Source organism: Patella vulgata, chromosome 2 (assembly GCF_932274485.2).
Source record: "Patella vulgata chromosome 2, xgPatVulg1.2, whole genome shotgun sequence".
NCBI lineage: Eukaryota > Metazoa > Mollusca > Gastropoda > Patellidae > Patella > Patella vulgata.
In genome coordinates this window covers 78,812,269-78,828,923 of record NC_065880.2, presented here as the reverse complement: position 1 = coordinate 78,828,923, position 16,655 = coordinate 78,812,269, and the positions used below count along the sequence as shown (strand labels likewise).

At 38.0% G+C, this 16,655-nt stretch overlaps 1 protein-coding gene across 1 annotated transcript; it reads left to right on the top strand.

The window, feature by feature from the left end:
- Positions 1 to 2,340: 2,340 nt before the first annotated feature.
- Positions 2,341 to 15,004, top strand: LOC126812516 (high affinity choline transporter 1). Its single transcript, XM_050538941.2, has 8 exons — positions 2,341 to 2,495; positions 4,556 to 4,663; positions 5,516 to 5,671; positions 7,904 to 8,052; positions 8,950 to 9,096; positions 10,296 to 10,425; positions 11,347 to 11,564; positions 13,388 to 15,004. Exons 1-8 carry the CDS (start codon positions 2,462 to 2,464, stop codon positions 13,967 to 13,969), a joined length of 1,524 nt encoding a protein of 507 aa, XP_050394898.2. The 5' UTR covers positions 2,341 to 2,461; the 3' UTR covers positions 13,970 to 15,004.
- The last annotated feature ends 1,651 nt before the right edge of the window (positions 15,005 to 16,655 follow it).

Sequence of the window (16,655 nt, the reverse complement as noted above, 5' to 3'; positions counted from 1 at the left end):
GAACTGGCGCGGTTGTACGTGACAAGGAGTAAGGTCGCCTGTCCAACCTCGTAGGTTTTCTCTAGATCCTCTGGTTTCCCCCCACTGCTAAAGACCCTTACGCGCAAGCGAATTATTGAAATAAAATTGAACACTATGTTAGTCCCGAAATGACCTAGTTTGTGTCGAATGGACGTTAACCCCCACCCCCTCTCTCCTCTCTCTCTCTCTCTCTCTCTCTCTCTCTCTTCAAAAACTTTCTTCATAATTCCGTGCTCAATGCGTCAGTTGTGCTTGTGTGGAATACGCATGACTTACAATTACTTAATTTCGGTCACCAGAAGTACGACTGGCACTTGATTAGCACGTGACAATTACTCCTGACCAACGTGAAACGCAAGCCAGTAGTGCCTATTTATATACTGTGTCTCTGGCATATCAACCAAATAAATTGCATTTTTTGAAAAGAAGGGTTCAAGGAGCAATTGCAATGCTTCTTCAGGGAGGAACAGCCAGGGGGCAATGGTTCTGGAGGAGGAAGACCAAACTCATCATTTTCCAATGCAGAACAAAAGCTTGATCTGTTAAAGAATGTACAGTCCGACGCCGACCAATTGGCACAAACATTCGTCTACAAGAACTTGTTTTGGGCATCTACAGGGTCCAAGAGTATTATCGAAAAGAATCCTAGGTGACTGCCGTACTCTTCTATGGCTTCTTAATACGGGTGTGTTTAGCGTCAATGGCTCCTACACCATAGTGATAGCTCCAGCGTGTGGAAAACTTTGCTGTCACCTCGAGACATATGTCTAAGGAATGTTAAATAGTTCATCTCTGTATAATTCCCCGTATATAACACAATGAATGAAAATTCCCTGTAGCCAGAAATCGGGTGGTAATAGCCAGTTTCACCCCGGGCTCAAGTAGGCGGTGGTTCCTCGGACCCTTGGTAATGCGGGGTGTCACACGCAGCAGGGGCTCCGCAAACATGTCATAAGACATCCACATGTACGCCACCAGTTCAACAACCTTAGGCGTGTCGGTATGATATACATGTATTTGTGTTTTCTGCAGTCATACATGCTAGACAATCTTCCAATTATATCGTGCAGGTTTTGTGCAGTGATTGCACGCCACAAACACACAGAGGTAGTAAGTGGGATGCACTTCTGACCTGCGGATGGCAATGATAGTAAGTCAGGAGTACTTGTGTAGCAGGTCTAATGCACGTCACCTGTACAACGACCGTACGTCTGGCATTATTCCTGGCTTGAAGTAGGCGTATAACAGGAGTACGAACCACTTACGTACGTGATTTTTCGCAAGATCCGTAGAATTTGCATATGCAGGACCAATTAAAGTCTCTACAGTCAATCTGCGATCTTCTACGGTGCCAAACACACGCAAGTGACGCGTAAATCTCACGCACGGTTGACGTAATGTAATACTATTTTAACTATTTTAACTTTGGATCTCAAATAAAGTTTTAAGCCAAGAAGGGAGATAATTACAGCTTTATTTTCATTTAACTGTGGATAAAATTCATATTATATGTTAAAGCATTGTTTGTTGTACGTGTATTTACGTATTGTTCAGACACATTTTGAGTATATGTTTGTGTCTATCTCAGGGACTCATAAAGTTCTTTTTTTATCTCTGTTTACTACAACGTCTAGCGTACTCGGCAAACCTCGGCTGATTCTGGTACTCTACATCTAGCCTCGACTGTATGATGGTAAGTGATATGTATACACCCATACAATTGCGATGCGGCATCAGTTTACTTATTGGGAAAACTTGCCGCTTTTAAAAAGTGCGTCGTTCGAAGCGCGTGTAGAATTTTCAGTGCAAAGTTGTCCTTGTTTAAAGAAAATCGGATAATCTTGAAAGAAAAACAGGTTAAAGGCTTTGTATGCGAAAAAAATCTTCAAGGGCGTCGTCATGGGCGATGCCGTTGGTAATCCGGGAACTTGAAAGTAGTTCCAATGGCGGACTTCGTCATACAGCCGAGGCTAGATGTAGGGTACTGGAATCTGCTGGGGTTTGCCGAGTGTGTCTAACGTTGGAGGAGGGGTGCCTGAACACACTCATTTTGTTACCTTAGGGGTGGGGGTGAGGATGAATGCGGGTACCAACTGAAATCCCATACATTCGGAATACAACAGCCCAGAGCACGTGTCATCGTATACTTTTAGTATAAGATCATGCAGTAGCATAATGAGGACATCGAAGGTCAGAATCAAGGGACTTTATGTAAGATAGACACGTGTTATCATATAATACGTCAACAGAAACGGTGCACTGCATAAAGAATATTTTACTAAACTGGTGATATTCTCAACAAATATATAAGATGGCGGTTAATATAGCCGGTCTTGTATCAGTGATTGTGTTTTATCTGCTAATTCTGGGAATTGGTATTTATGCTGCCAGAAGATCAGCTAAGTCAACAACTGCTGATGTTTTAGTAGCCGGTAGAAACATGGGAAATATAGTCTCCATTTTTACTATGACAGGTGGGTAATAAATATCCTATTGTGATATTAAAATATTAATACGTTTGACAGGCAACGAATATACCCCGACCGGTGCGGTTTTCTAAAGGGGGAAGGGAAGATGAAATGGAGTTTAACGTCCTTATTTTCTGCACTATCCAAGATAATAAAGGCAGACTTAAGCCACTCATTCGAACGGTCAATGGTTCGTTTACATGAATGCCATGTGTACACGCGACCTCAATGTTTCGTCCCATTCGAACGACCATATCTTGTTCCTTGTCGGTTACATCTATTTGATAAGGCCAACTTCAAGTTTGGTCAAAGGTCACGAGATGTAATCAGGGCTAGCGTTAATCCTAACTCTGGAACTAGCCCTAATGCTTACCCTTACCCGAACCTACAGTCTCCCCTAACCTTATTTACATCTCAGCGAAAATTGAGTTGGCCTTAACAAATAGATCTAGACATTCCTTGCCATCATGCACAACTTACAATGTGAAACCACACAGGAAAATCTCGAAGGACTTTTTCAGTCAAAGCTGTTTTTCTGAAGGGTGATCATAGCAGTATCATGATGTAAGGAGTCATCCCATCGTTTAAAATGGGTTGAATGACACACAACTCTTAATGTGACTTTTTAAGGTTTATTCACTATCACAAACATAACATTCGAACATGTGTTTAAGAATATCTAAATACATAATTAAATTAAAGTAGCTAAGTCTCTAACTCATTATCATCCAAAATCTTCAACATTGAAAACACAAATTATTTGTCAATTTAAATCAACATTGATGCTGTGATCTTACCGGAAAAAGATGGGCTTCTGGTATCCAATATTTAAGACAAAATAAACATTTTACCATTGGTACACGAATCGTGTACCATAATGCGTTTCAGCCCCAGTTCTAGCAAGAGACTCGAGGAACGAGGCTAAACATATTGCACCAAACCAAACGGCGTATGTAGACTGGAATAACCAGGCGCTAGAAATTTGCATTCGATTGAGACTGCTGGGCTCAGACTAGTAATTATTTGCCCATTGACTTCAATGTTAAATGGCTGTAACATCACAGGCTGTAGCTTTTTGCTCAACATTCCGTTGGTTCCAATCTTTATAGGCACAATGGGGACCACATTTGGCAATCTCCTCATCATAAACTTGTAGGGGGTTGACCGTTTAGATTTTTTGCTACGGGGATTTGAAGTTGACTGGGGTGAAAATCTCACTTCCGATACAATGAATGCTCCGCAGAAAGACATTTTACACCCCCTATCCCTCCGCTGTAATATCATCAGTATTACCCAAAACTGCTATAAAATTGCAAATTTGATCCCTTTTCTCCTATTCTAGACCAAAAAGTCAACCCAAAAATGCAGGAAGAGGGGAGAAAAAAATTAAGGGAAAAATTGTCTATTTATAACTCGCACTCGCATTATAGTCTTAGTCCTGCTGGCTTATTTCGCGGAACATAACTGATTTGAAATTAGAGTAAAAACGGAAACCATTGAATGTATATCAGTTTATATACATTCATATTACAGTATTATATGAGTTGCGACGCACTTGTGTCAATTTCTAGGTCCTAAATGTTAGCGATTTAGCTCCTTTAAATAGGACTTGTAAAGTAGTAACTACATTTTGTTGACAAGGTCAAAAAATCGGGATAAAATTTCGCCCGGATTCCCTCTTATGACAATGCCAACAGCTGCAGCACGTCTGTAAGGTTTTGAAGGGCGGAGTAATGATTTTATCTTAAATTGATGCATGAAACAGTTCTTAAAGACGTGTGCCTTGATTATTTATTATAGTAATCACGGTGCTGGTTATTCGAATCTTAGCCTCCCTCTTCCGTTTTTAAATGAAATCATTAAATGGCCGAACCATGCTAATCTATTTGCAATCGGAGCCATTCGATGGCATCGAGAGTTTATTATGGTCTTGCAATAATGTTAATAAATGTCTAATTAATAATTCATATAACATTTAGGGCCCGAAGAAAGAACTGCAATAGTCTGACTTAGCTCTTGTATAATTCCTATTTAATATAATTAAATTGTATTTACAAATGTATCAGCAACTGTTGTGGGCGGTGCGTATATTAATGGCACAGCAGAAATTATGGCCTCTAGTGGTATAACATGGACTCAAGCTCCTATCGGCTATTGTATAGCATTATTTGTAGGTAAGTTTATATCATCATACTTATAAAATGAAATCGCTTTAACGTTCTACTGTTCTGCTGTATCCGGGCTAATAAGGTGGGCATACACCATACAGTATGTTATGGAGGAAATTTTGCCCGGGCAGACAGTCTACGGTCGAATTCCAACCGTAGAGGCAAACATTAATCTGGTCTTATTGCGTACCAGATTAATGTCCCATTCAGTTATTAACCTTAAAAATGGAAAACACGGTAATAATACGAAACGGAGGCGGTGAAATATTAAAAACCCTTCTTTTTGACAAGAGAAAGGGTGCACATCCTGTGCTGGCCAGAAAGCGACAACGTTTCGGTTATTGGTACCTATGCAAGGGTACAACTATCCATAAAAGTGTTAGAACGCGTAAACATAACAAAGCTTATGCACGATACACGTTACTATTAATAGCTACACGGAACCACATTTTGGACCTGGATGTCAGACACTGAGCTGCTGTGTTTATGATATCCTAGGGGTCAAAGATACTCAACACAATCAGCAGTGTTCTATCAGCAGAGTAAGCAAAGGTGTAACAGCAGAGTCATCACCGCGCTTCGACCTCTGGCTTGCGGCTGTGGTTTCGAGCCCTGGTGTGAGCGTATGTGGCATGGAGATAGGGGCGCCTTCTCAATCTCTGGGTTTCCTCCGGGCACTCCGGTTTCCTCCCACTGCTAAAGACCCCTACGCGCAAGCGAATTATTGAAATAAAATTAAACCATGTTAGTCCCGAAATGACCTAGTTGTGTCGAGTGGACGTTAAACCCCATTTCTCTCTCTCTCTGAAATTATCATATTTATATATAGATCTATTAATTCGTATTCTGTCTATTCAGGTGGTAATATATATGCACCAAAAATGAGAAGATCCGGATATATGACAATATTTGATCCCTTCCAGATTAAACTTGGTAAAAAAATCGGAACATTGATGTGTTTACCACAGTTTATGGGTGACTTATTTTGGACAGCGGCCATATTAGCTGCTTTGGGTAGGTACCGCAAGGCTCAAGAGCGGAATAAATGATAATATACGACCCTCCCAGATCAAACTTGGTAAAAAAAAATAGGAACATTGATGTGTATGGGCGACTTATTTTGGACAGCGGTCCCATTAGCTCCTTCGGGTAGATACTGCAAAACCATCCCCATAGCATAATCTGTTTAGGTTAGGGATGAAGGGCGAGCTAGTACATGTACATGTACATCATCCTAAAAGTGCATGACATGGTTTATTTTGGATAGCGGTCATATTAGCTGCCTTAGGTAGGGAATCCCAAGGCCACCACAATAACGTAACGTAACGTTTAAGCACACAATTTTTTAAAGCGCATGACATGATTTATTAAAATTATGCATTGACGTGGTTTTTGGTATGCTCTTGGGTTTTATATGATTAAGTCATATGCATGCATGAGGTTAAAGACCTCCATATTGCGTATAAAGTTTCTACTATTACATGTGATTACAAAGACACTCACGTTGATTATCTACAAAATCACAGACACGCTGTCCGGCGTTTGTGTTGTCGATATGACATAGCCTAGGAATAATTTTCGGGTTAAATTATATCTAAAACAATCTAAACGAATGGAAGGTTACGATGAGATGAAGGTTTTTTACTTGATCTGCTAACTTTTTTATACGCCCTCATTTTCATGTGGACGTATATTGTCGTCGCCCCTGTCCGTTCGTCCACAATTTTTTTGTGGACACTCTACAGGTCACAATTTTTATCCGATTTTGAGGAAACATGAAATATAGGTTTATCTCCAAAAGATCTCGGTTCCTTTCGATATTGATGTATCGTATAGTATCTCCATGGATTTTTGCCCCTGGCTGTACGAGAATCACGTTTTTAGTTTGTGGTCAGAATTTTTATCCGATTTTGATGAAACTTGAAATGCTTATATGTCTATAACCCAACGATCTCGGTTCCTTTCGATATTCGCACATACCGTACCTCCCTGGAATAAAGCTCCTTATTGAACGAAAAATTGCGTTTTTAACGTGTGATCCATCTAGAGGTCAGAATTTTTATCCGATTTAAAAAGAAAACGTTTAAATGGATCACCGTTACGCCATTATGATGATTGAGTTTGAATTTCGTGAAAATCAGACCGAAACTGCCGGACAAAATAGTGTTAAAGTATGTAATATCAAGGTTGTGGACCATCTAGAGGTCACAATTTTTTATCCAATTTTGATTAAACTTAAAAAATGTGTTTATATCCCAAAGATCTCGGATCCTTTCGATATTCCCGTATAACGGACCGATTTTTTTTATCATTTAAATATATCGTCATTACACCCTGATGATGATTGAGTAGTTCGAATTACGTAAAAATCTAAACGAACCTGCCCGACAAAATGGCCGCTCTTTGTACGCAAATTGTGTACAAGTATGTAATATGAAGGTTGTCGACCCTAGATCTAGAGGTCATAATGTTTGATGAAACTTAACATATTATGTTTATATCCAAAAGATCTCGGTCCCTTTCCATATTCGCGCATTTCAGATCATAACTTCTGATTGTACAAACAATCGCGTTTTGTTTTTAGCTTGTTCTCTATTCATCTCTTGCAAAATGTGGGTGTATCTTTCCTGACAATCGCTGCTTTGAAAACAGATTAGATATCAACGTTTAATTATTTCAGAAGCGAAATCATTATACATGTATAAGCATATATCGGGGCTGAATTAAATGTGAGCTGACTGGGTAGCCCTGGACCCATGGACCAATTGGTTTCCTTTGATCCCTATCGCTTTCAACAATAGGTAACATATCGAAAAATGAAACTAGCTTCAACTTCAGAGGTCACCACAGGTGGTCCGGTCTGTGGCAGCATTGCCGCCATTTTGACCTCACACCACTCAAATCCTAAATGAGAAGAAATATTGTCTTAGAGCTTCTGATCTGTAAAAGTCTCTGGTATCACTCAGAACTTACGCCAAACTTGACATCGTTTCCACCTTGGACCACCTGTTGCTCAAATTCTCAAGCACTCCCCTACACCTCCTGGTTGTACTATAGTTTATACACTGTCAAGGTAAATCTTACCCCGCTCCTAAACAAATCGTTATTTACCTTGCTTTAAACTGAAACTTGTTAATGTTTTACTACTAAATCTCATCTATAATACATGAATTGTATTGAAACGGCATGGTTCAGAAATAGGGCTTTAGATAAAATATATTTTGAATATTATATCATCTATTTTAGGTTCGACGGTATCTATTATATTAGATATGGATGAAACTATATCTATTATAAGTTCAGCATGTATAGCTATATTCTATACATTACTGGGTGGATTATGGTCTGTAGCATATACTGATGTTGTACAACTTATATGTATCGCAATTGGTCTTGTACGTAAAGTATAATAATTAGTCTCTGTGTCAACATTGGTACTTTACGTAAATTATTATACATACCCCAACAATCTGAGTCACCCTTGTTCCTGTACGTAAATTATAAATATATACCATTGGTCCCGTACATAAATGATAATACCTTAACAAGTTGTATCACCATTGACCAGTCTGTAAATTATAATTCCATACCCTACCAATCTGTATCACCATTGGTCCTTTACGTAAATTATAATTACATACCTACCAATCTGTATCACCATTGGTTCTGTACGTGAATTATAAGTACATACCCTACCAGTCCGTATCACCATTGGTTCTGTACGTAAATTATAATTACATACCCGAACAATCTGTATCACCATTGGTTCTGTACGTGAATTATAAGTACAAACCCGAACAATCCGTATCACCATTGGTCCTGTACGTAAATTATAATTCCATACCTACCAAATTGTCTCACCATTGGTTCTGTACGTGAATTATAAGTTCATACCCGAACAAACCGAATTACTGACATCTGATAATGATGATATCTAATTCCCATGTGTACAGAACCTTATAATGGAAAAGTTGTGGTTAATAGAAATAGCCAGGAGCAACGTATGTTAAGGGAATGTGTCTTCTGTTCTAGCCTATTAGGTACTTGTATGACCATGTATAATTTTTTGTATTATTCTATATTGAAATCAGCTTGTGTTGGCATACTTTTTATCTTTTCATCGTTTGCCGTGAAATAAAGCAGTACACCTATCATACCGGATTTTATCCTGTTTGCCTAAGATCAGAAGTTCCGGTGTCACTATGTAACAACGCGTTTACAAGTGTTTTAATCATAGTTATCTTTAAAATTTAAAGGTACTGTCTAATTTGTTCCATCCTTGTACCAAACAGGTGGCTGCTGTGCCATTTGCTATGACGCATGAATCTGTAAATTTTGAGAGAATACAGGATTCTTGGAGGGGAGAGGTAAAAACTTCACAGATAGGTTTGTTTATTGATGTTTATGGGTTACTCTTGTTGGGTGGCATACCTTGGCAGGTAAGTGGTAAATAATTATCTTTAAAAGGATTAAATCTATATAGATAAGTTTAAATATGTTCACATATGTTGCGTCTTCCGCGGAGTTTGATAAAACATCTGATGTCACCTCTTATTCACTTGCAGGACGGAGGGCCTGACAAGGACAGCTGTCTAGTTCTTCGGATGAGACGAAAAACCGAGGTCCCGTGTATACATTGGAATGCACGTAAAAGATCCATTGGCAGTTGGAATTCGATATAAGAGTAGGCGATAGTGCCGCTGCCCGGGCAAAATTTCCCTCATAGCACGCTGTATGGCGTATGCCCGTCTTCATTAGACCAGGTTAGGAGCAGAACAGTAGGACGTTAAACCCCATTTCATTTCATTTCATTTCTTATTCACTTTTTTTTATAAGTTTTTATTTATGTCACTGACCTGGCTCGGATTTGTCCAAGGTGATATTTTATATTCAGTAGCTTCGGCCACGGAAATAGGTGTCGCCCAATTTATGTGTGAGCTATGGCTATTATTATGTGTGCCGCAACTTTTGCAAGATCTCCTTGGTAATTATATATGTTCTATATATTTGGCATTAATTCAACTTGAATCTTACAGTGGCAGTGGTGCTGTAAGGGAAACGGGGTACACTGTGTATACATACTGACTTGCTCTTAAAATAATCACCGAAAGTTGCAATTCGAATTGAGTACGTGGAAGTAACACTGTCAGAATAACACCCGCCTCCCCGTTTTAGGACACGTAACCTCTCAAAATAACGGTGATTTTGTATTGAGAAAATGAAATGAGAGTTTAAAGGCTCAATACCACTCTTGTTGTAACTGAATAATATGTCTCAATCTTTATTCTGGTCAACAAATTGCACTATTTTACAATATTCCAATTAATTGATGATACAAATTTCATCTTAACACACCTAATTTAAAAAAATTGGAAAAATTCAACTAAATGATTTGAAAAGCCTGACGTAAAGCTGGATAATTTACACAACAGGTAGGACACTAACACATCTAGTACTTAGAATAAGGCTATTTTTTTTATTTTCTGGAGCTGTCAAGCCAGCAAGAGTGTTATTGTCCCTTTAACGTCCCACGCTTCTGCACCATCTGGGTTAATAAAGACAGGATATTGTGTTGAAACTATGGTACACGTTTATTAATAAGACAACATATAAAAACGTGGCTTGCTCATTTTTACAGGTGTATTTTCAAAGAATACTAGCTTGTAAATCACCAGAAAGAGCTAGATTAGCCTCATCAGTCGCCAGTATAGCCATTTTTTTCTTTGCTGTTCCAGCTGTAATGATGGGTGCCACAGGCGCTGCTACAGGTTTTTCTTTATTTTCATTTATATTACAATTGGTGATCAGCCCATTGGACTGTTTAAAGAAAGTGTTCGAGACAATGTTTAGTGCAATAAAAAATATTTAAATTCGATGGTTCGATTTAAAGGACAAATTCTGCCACATGGGATGCTGTTTACCCCTAGAGTTAGTTCCCTTGGACCCTTAAAACATACGTTCCATCGGTTCCGAACAAGAGGTGTTATATATTACTTTATCAGGGGCGGATCCAGGAATTTTTGCATTAGGGGGTTTGCCAGGTTCCTGAGACAATGTATCCCCCCCACACCCTCCCGCATTGTCTCTATCGTCATTTTGGCATATATACATACACATTGAGCTTTTTAAACAGAGAAACTCAAAACGCCGTTTAACGTCAATTTTTATTATGAATTAATACAGTGCCATTGTGATTCAATTTCATGGATGCAAAGTATTAATTGTGATATCACATGTCTATATCATTATCTCATTCTATCTCACATCTGACGATAAAGGATAAAGCACACGGCCGAGAAACTTTTCTCATAAAAAGTGTTGATTTACAAAAAAAATTATGTAGCTGAGCAGGGGGGGGGGGGCGACCCCCAAGCCCTCCTCTGGATCCGCCCCTGTTTATACTAAGAGACTCTATAATTGTAAATGATCACTTTTCACGTAATCGTGGAAACACGAAATACGAAAGACACCCGTTGATCATTTTTTTAAAATAATTATTAAATTTCGAACAATTACTTACAATTGTAAAATAAATTCCTTTATTTTTGGATACCGTTTTATCCATATTATCTGGTTGCTTTTTGTTTTCATAGTGTACATATAGGTCTTTCATTTGAATTTAAATGGTAGACCGTTGAACACCAAATCGGCCTTATTTCAACACTGGTTTTATGTACCTGTATTTTCAGACTGGAATCAGACCGCTTATAATGGGACAACACCAATACCACCAGAAAAGATGAGTTATATCTTACCATTAGTTTTACAATATCTCTGTCCTCTACCTGTTTCTATTATTGGTATGGGCGCCATTGCTGCCGCGGTCATGTCGTCTGCCGACTCAAGTATTTTATCTACGTCATCTGTGTTTGCTAAAAATATTTATATGGAAGTTATAAGACCAAACGTAAGTAATATATAATGCACTCCGTGCAGCCCCTGGTTGTGTAGTAAGGGTGTATAGTTTGGTTTGGTGAAATATTCATAATGAACGATTTCAGTATATTTTTTAACCCCAAAACCATACAGTTAGTCACCAAAATGATCATTGATCATAACTATGGGAGTTATTGGGGATTATTTGAAATGGCGGCCGTCTTGGACGCCATCCTGAATTTCTCAAAACGCTCAAGCATGACCGAGGTTCAGTCATAGTTCTGCCACACTAGCCTTTGTTGGTTGCATTACCATATCTACGAATAGTTTAAAGGACAATATTGGTTCCAGTCATTGTCACATATGTGATAGAGCTGGTTAAACACATTCCAGATATAATTTTAACACAGAGATCATTGCTACGATAGTTGAGTAATACAGGTTTCCTGAATCGGAAGTGACGAACGCCAAAGGAAAACACGAGTCATCTCTCTATATAACTGACTGATGTGACGAGTGATAACAGATACACGGCCGAATTTCTACTCACTAATAATTCCTTCGAAGACCAAAAGTTGTTATATGGGACTGTAAGAGGATACATGAAAATTCAATAAAGTAACTGAATGTCATTAGATAAGAGAACACGAGAAAAATAGAAATAGTCCGTACAGTCCCTTGTTTATATTCATTCTATACCTTATAAAAACATTGTAATGCACGGGATTTTTCTGTTTTTCTTTCGTGTTCTCTTATCTAGTGGCAGTCAATTCTTTTTATGAATTGTCAGGTATCCTCTCACAGTCTCACACAACAACTTTTGGTCCTGGAAGAAATTATTAGTGAGCAGAAATTCGCCCAAGTATCTGTTATCACTCGTCAATTCATTCAGTTAATAGAGGGATGGCTCCAATCTGTTTTACAGACCTAATGCGACATCCGTCTTTTATCTCTGTCCAAGATGACTGACCTTAAAAAGGTCAGACCGCTGTAGTTCTAAGGGTGACGTCACATCACAATGTTTACCAACAAAGCAAGATGGCATCGATAACGCCAAAAAAGATTACTTCTGTGGCTTGTTTTTGTTGTTTTAAGACAAACACGAGCAGGTCAATCAGATTAGACGGTAAAAAATGTACTTCAGAAAGAATTCAGAGTAAACAAACAGAAAAAAACGTCAAATTGATAGTCACACGTGCGTTGTTTACATCGAACGTAGTAATATGAACTGGTACGGGCAGAATTATATCGTTTTACCCATTTTACGCCTCCGCGTACTATTTTCTGTACCTATTTACGCTAAATATGGAATATTTTTTATCACGATATACTTCAAAAAACATTATTTATTTATTTTTCTAATACTAAAAAAAAATGTTTCAGAATTTAATTTGTCGAAAGAAAAAAGTTAATATTTTGTAGTCATTAAGTCGCATCGATGTCATCCTTATCAGTGATTGTAGCGGTCAAGCGAATATTCACTACGGACCAGTGTGGGATGGCTCGTGTTTTCCTTTGGCGGTCGTCACTTCCGATTCAGGAAACCTGTATTACTCAGCTATCGTCGCAATGATCTCTGTGATAAAATTATATTTGGAACGTGTTTAATTAGTTCTATCACATATGTGATAATGACTGACACCAATATTGTCCTTTAAGTAACATATCCGACCTGTTTAAGTAACATATGAGATATTTATTTATGGCACAAAATTCTTTTTAGAACTAAATTGTCCCCCCTCCCCCACTGCTTGGTTGTCCCGCCACCCCAATTAAACGACAGTCATCAACCATTATTTCATTAAGAATTTTCCGACTTAAATCGTATTTTTTCTACATCTTTTCTATCTTCAGGCAAGTGAAAAAGAGATCATTTGGGTTGTAAGGATAGCGGTAGTAGTAGCAGGAACTTTGGGTACATTCATTGCTCTGAGTGCTGAAACAGTGTACGGATTGTACATCCTATGTTCTGATCTAATGTACGTTATCCTTTTCCCACAATTCACCTGTGTTCTCTTCATAGAAGTAACCAATGGATATGGCTGCCTTGTTGGTTATTTCTTAAGCGTTGTCCTTAGAATACTGGGTGGAGAACCCCTCATTGGTCTCCCGGTGCTACTAAAATTCCCCTTCTTTTCTGAAGAAACTGGACAAAATTTTCCATTCCGCACGTTGACGATGGCTTGCAGTTTTATAACCATTGTTCTGGTGTCCAAATTAACCGAAATGCTTTTCAAAGGTCGTTATCTTCCTCGAGAATGGGACGTGTTTGGGTGTTCTGAGCCAAGTTACAGAAAGAGGCTTCAGAAATATGATGAGCAACACCAGCACGAACTGTATAACTTGGGATTAGCCAAGAACCGTGGACCATCGAAAGGAATTACAGAAACTCTTTTGCTGAAAGAAAGCGAGCCAACTACAGAATTAACTGATTAGTTTTACATTTACACATTATAAACTTTTAACTTGACAATAAATGAAATTAATTTCATAGAAAATCATATACACAGATCCAAGAACTGACCTACATAGATCGCGTTCACTTGATTTGATAAATCCGTGTGTTATTCATTGCTTGTAATGTCTGTGTAATTTGTGAGTGAAACTGTTCGCAGGTTTTTCTCGTAATGGGTTTTGTTTGCGTCTAGTGCGGTCCTTCTACATTTACTAGATTAAAGCGTTGTTCATGGTTGTCTGCTGCACTTCTGAATACAACTAGAAGCTATGAAGCATAAAACTCAGGCGTGATCTTAAAACGTACAAAATATCGTACTGTATCAAGAATATCGTTTTAAAGGAGTTAGATCACTATCCTTTGATACCTAGAAACGGATACAAATGGGTCGCAACGCATATAATAATGTAATATGAATGTATATAAACTGATTTGTATTCAGTCGTTTCTGTGTTGACTGTAATTTCTAATCAGCTATATGTCTTTGACGTCTGGTTATTCCAGTGTATACACAGGTAGTACTCTCCTACATGGGATATGGTTAGCCTCGGTCTCGTTCATCGAGTCACTTTATACAACTGGAGGTCAAAATTTTCATTTTGTCTTAAATATTGGATATCAGATGCTCAACTTTTCACGGTAAGGTAACAACATCAATGTTGATTTAAATTGATCAATAAGTCGTGCTTGCAATGTCGAATACCGTGGATGGTATTGAGTTAGAGACTTAGCTTATTTAAAACATATACACACAATTTGATTAAAATACAGATCTATATTTCGTTTCGTTTTTTATACTTCCGATGGCCTACACTACATGTAAAGACAAGTAAAACGAAAATTTGAACTATAACAAACGAAACGAAATAGGATCTGTGTTTTAATCAGATTGATATACACACGACCATAAGTTTTATTTATTTATTTTAAACATTTAAAATCATATGCTTATTAAATAAACTAAACGATACTTACCAAGTAAGTTAAAGCTTTATTATGATGTATGATTTATTGGAGATTCCTTGTATAATTTCGAAATAAAATGATTATTTCTTTACAAATCATAATTGTTCTTTTGAATTCCATACTCTTATGGATACGTCAGTGTAACCATGTCTTTATAAACTAGGTAAAGTTGGTATAACGTCCCCTTTTCTGCTTCAATCGGGATACATGCAGAGAGATTAAGTGGAACTTTGCCCGGATAGCAGAGTTTCCATCGAATTCCATTACCAAGGGTTCTTTTGTACGTTCAAATGCAATCTCAAATGCATAAATCAGTGTTAAACGTCCTACTTTTCTGCACCAACCGCCGGGATAATAAAAATACATTCTCCCCCCCCCCCCCCGATTGAATATACATACTTAATAGAGTTCAGTATTATCCAACTTTGATAGTTTTTCAATGTAAGTAAATATAAATGTGCCAGAAAATTATTTATATATTTGAAAAGAGAGATGAAAGTGCTTTTCAGGGATATATAACATAATATCTGGTGTTTCGTATTAAGACCCGTATTTTTACTTTGAATACCCCCTACCTCCAGCATTTAATAGATTTTTGTACCATTCGTCCTTGATCACCTCTCAAGGCAAGTAAATACAAATGTACCAGAAAATTTGAAAAGAGCAGTGAACGTGCTTGTCAGTGATATGTAACATGATATCGGGAATTTCGTATTAAGACCCGTAATTTGGTAGTGGCGGCCAGCTTGATTCGCAGTTAGTGAAGGGTAAGTATTCTTAGTGAAGGGTGAGATAGTGAGGGCTGACTTGATCTCGTGGCCGCTTCAACATTGATAAATAAAGTCGAAATCACGACAACCCGACATCACGACATTTGTACGCGACAATACGACATTTTTACGCGACATTACGACATTCTTAATGTCGTGGTGTCGGGTGAAAATGTCGTAGTGTCGGGGTGAAAATGTCATGATGTCGGGTTGTCGTGGTGTCAGGTTATAATGTCGTGATGTCGGGTTTTCGGGTTGTCGCCTTATGAAGGGCGACACCATGACATCACGACATGATACCAATCAGCCACCATATCAATGTTAGAAAACGTTGAGATATGTTTGTGTTAGAAGTTTTATTTCTATTGCTTAAAGTCCAACAGTATTAAAGGGTGTATAGCTCTATTTTTTCTAAACCTTAAAATACACGAAAAAGGGTGTAAAAGAACATATTAATGTAAAATGGATGTATATAAAGTTATTTGCACCTTTTTTTTAAAAAAACATATGTTATTGTAATTTCTAATCAACTACGTTCGTTGAAATACCTGTCTTCATTAGCCCAGGTTAGGGGCAGAACAGGACGTTAAACCCCATTTCATTTCATTTCATTTCGTTGAAATACGTGAACAGTCGAAATTTAACGACCGTCGTTTGCCCGTGCTTATTCCATTCTATTATTTTGTCGTTTGTGTATTACAAATGTCGTCTTCATTAGCCCAGTTGGAGCAGACCAGTAGGACGTTAAACCCCATTTATTTCGTTCCATTTCATTACAAATGATGCCCGAAACCATTATATTTCCTAGTTTGAGAGAGAGAGAGAGCGTTTAACGTCCACTCGACACAGACCAGGTCATTTCGGGACTAACATATTGTTAAGTTTTATTTCAATAAATCGCTAGCACGTAGGGGTTTTTTTTGCAGTGGGA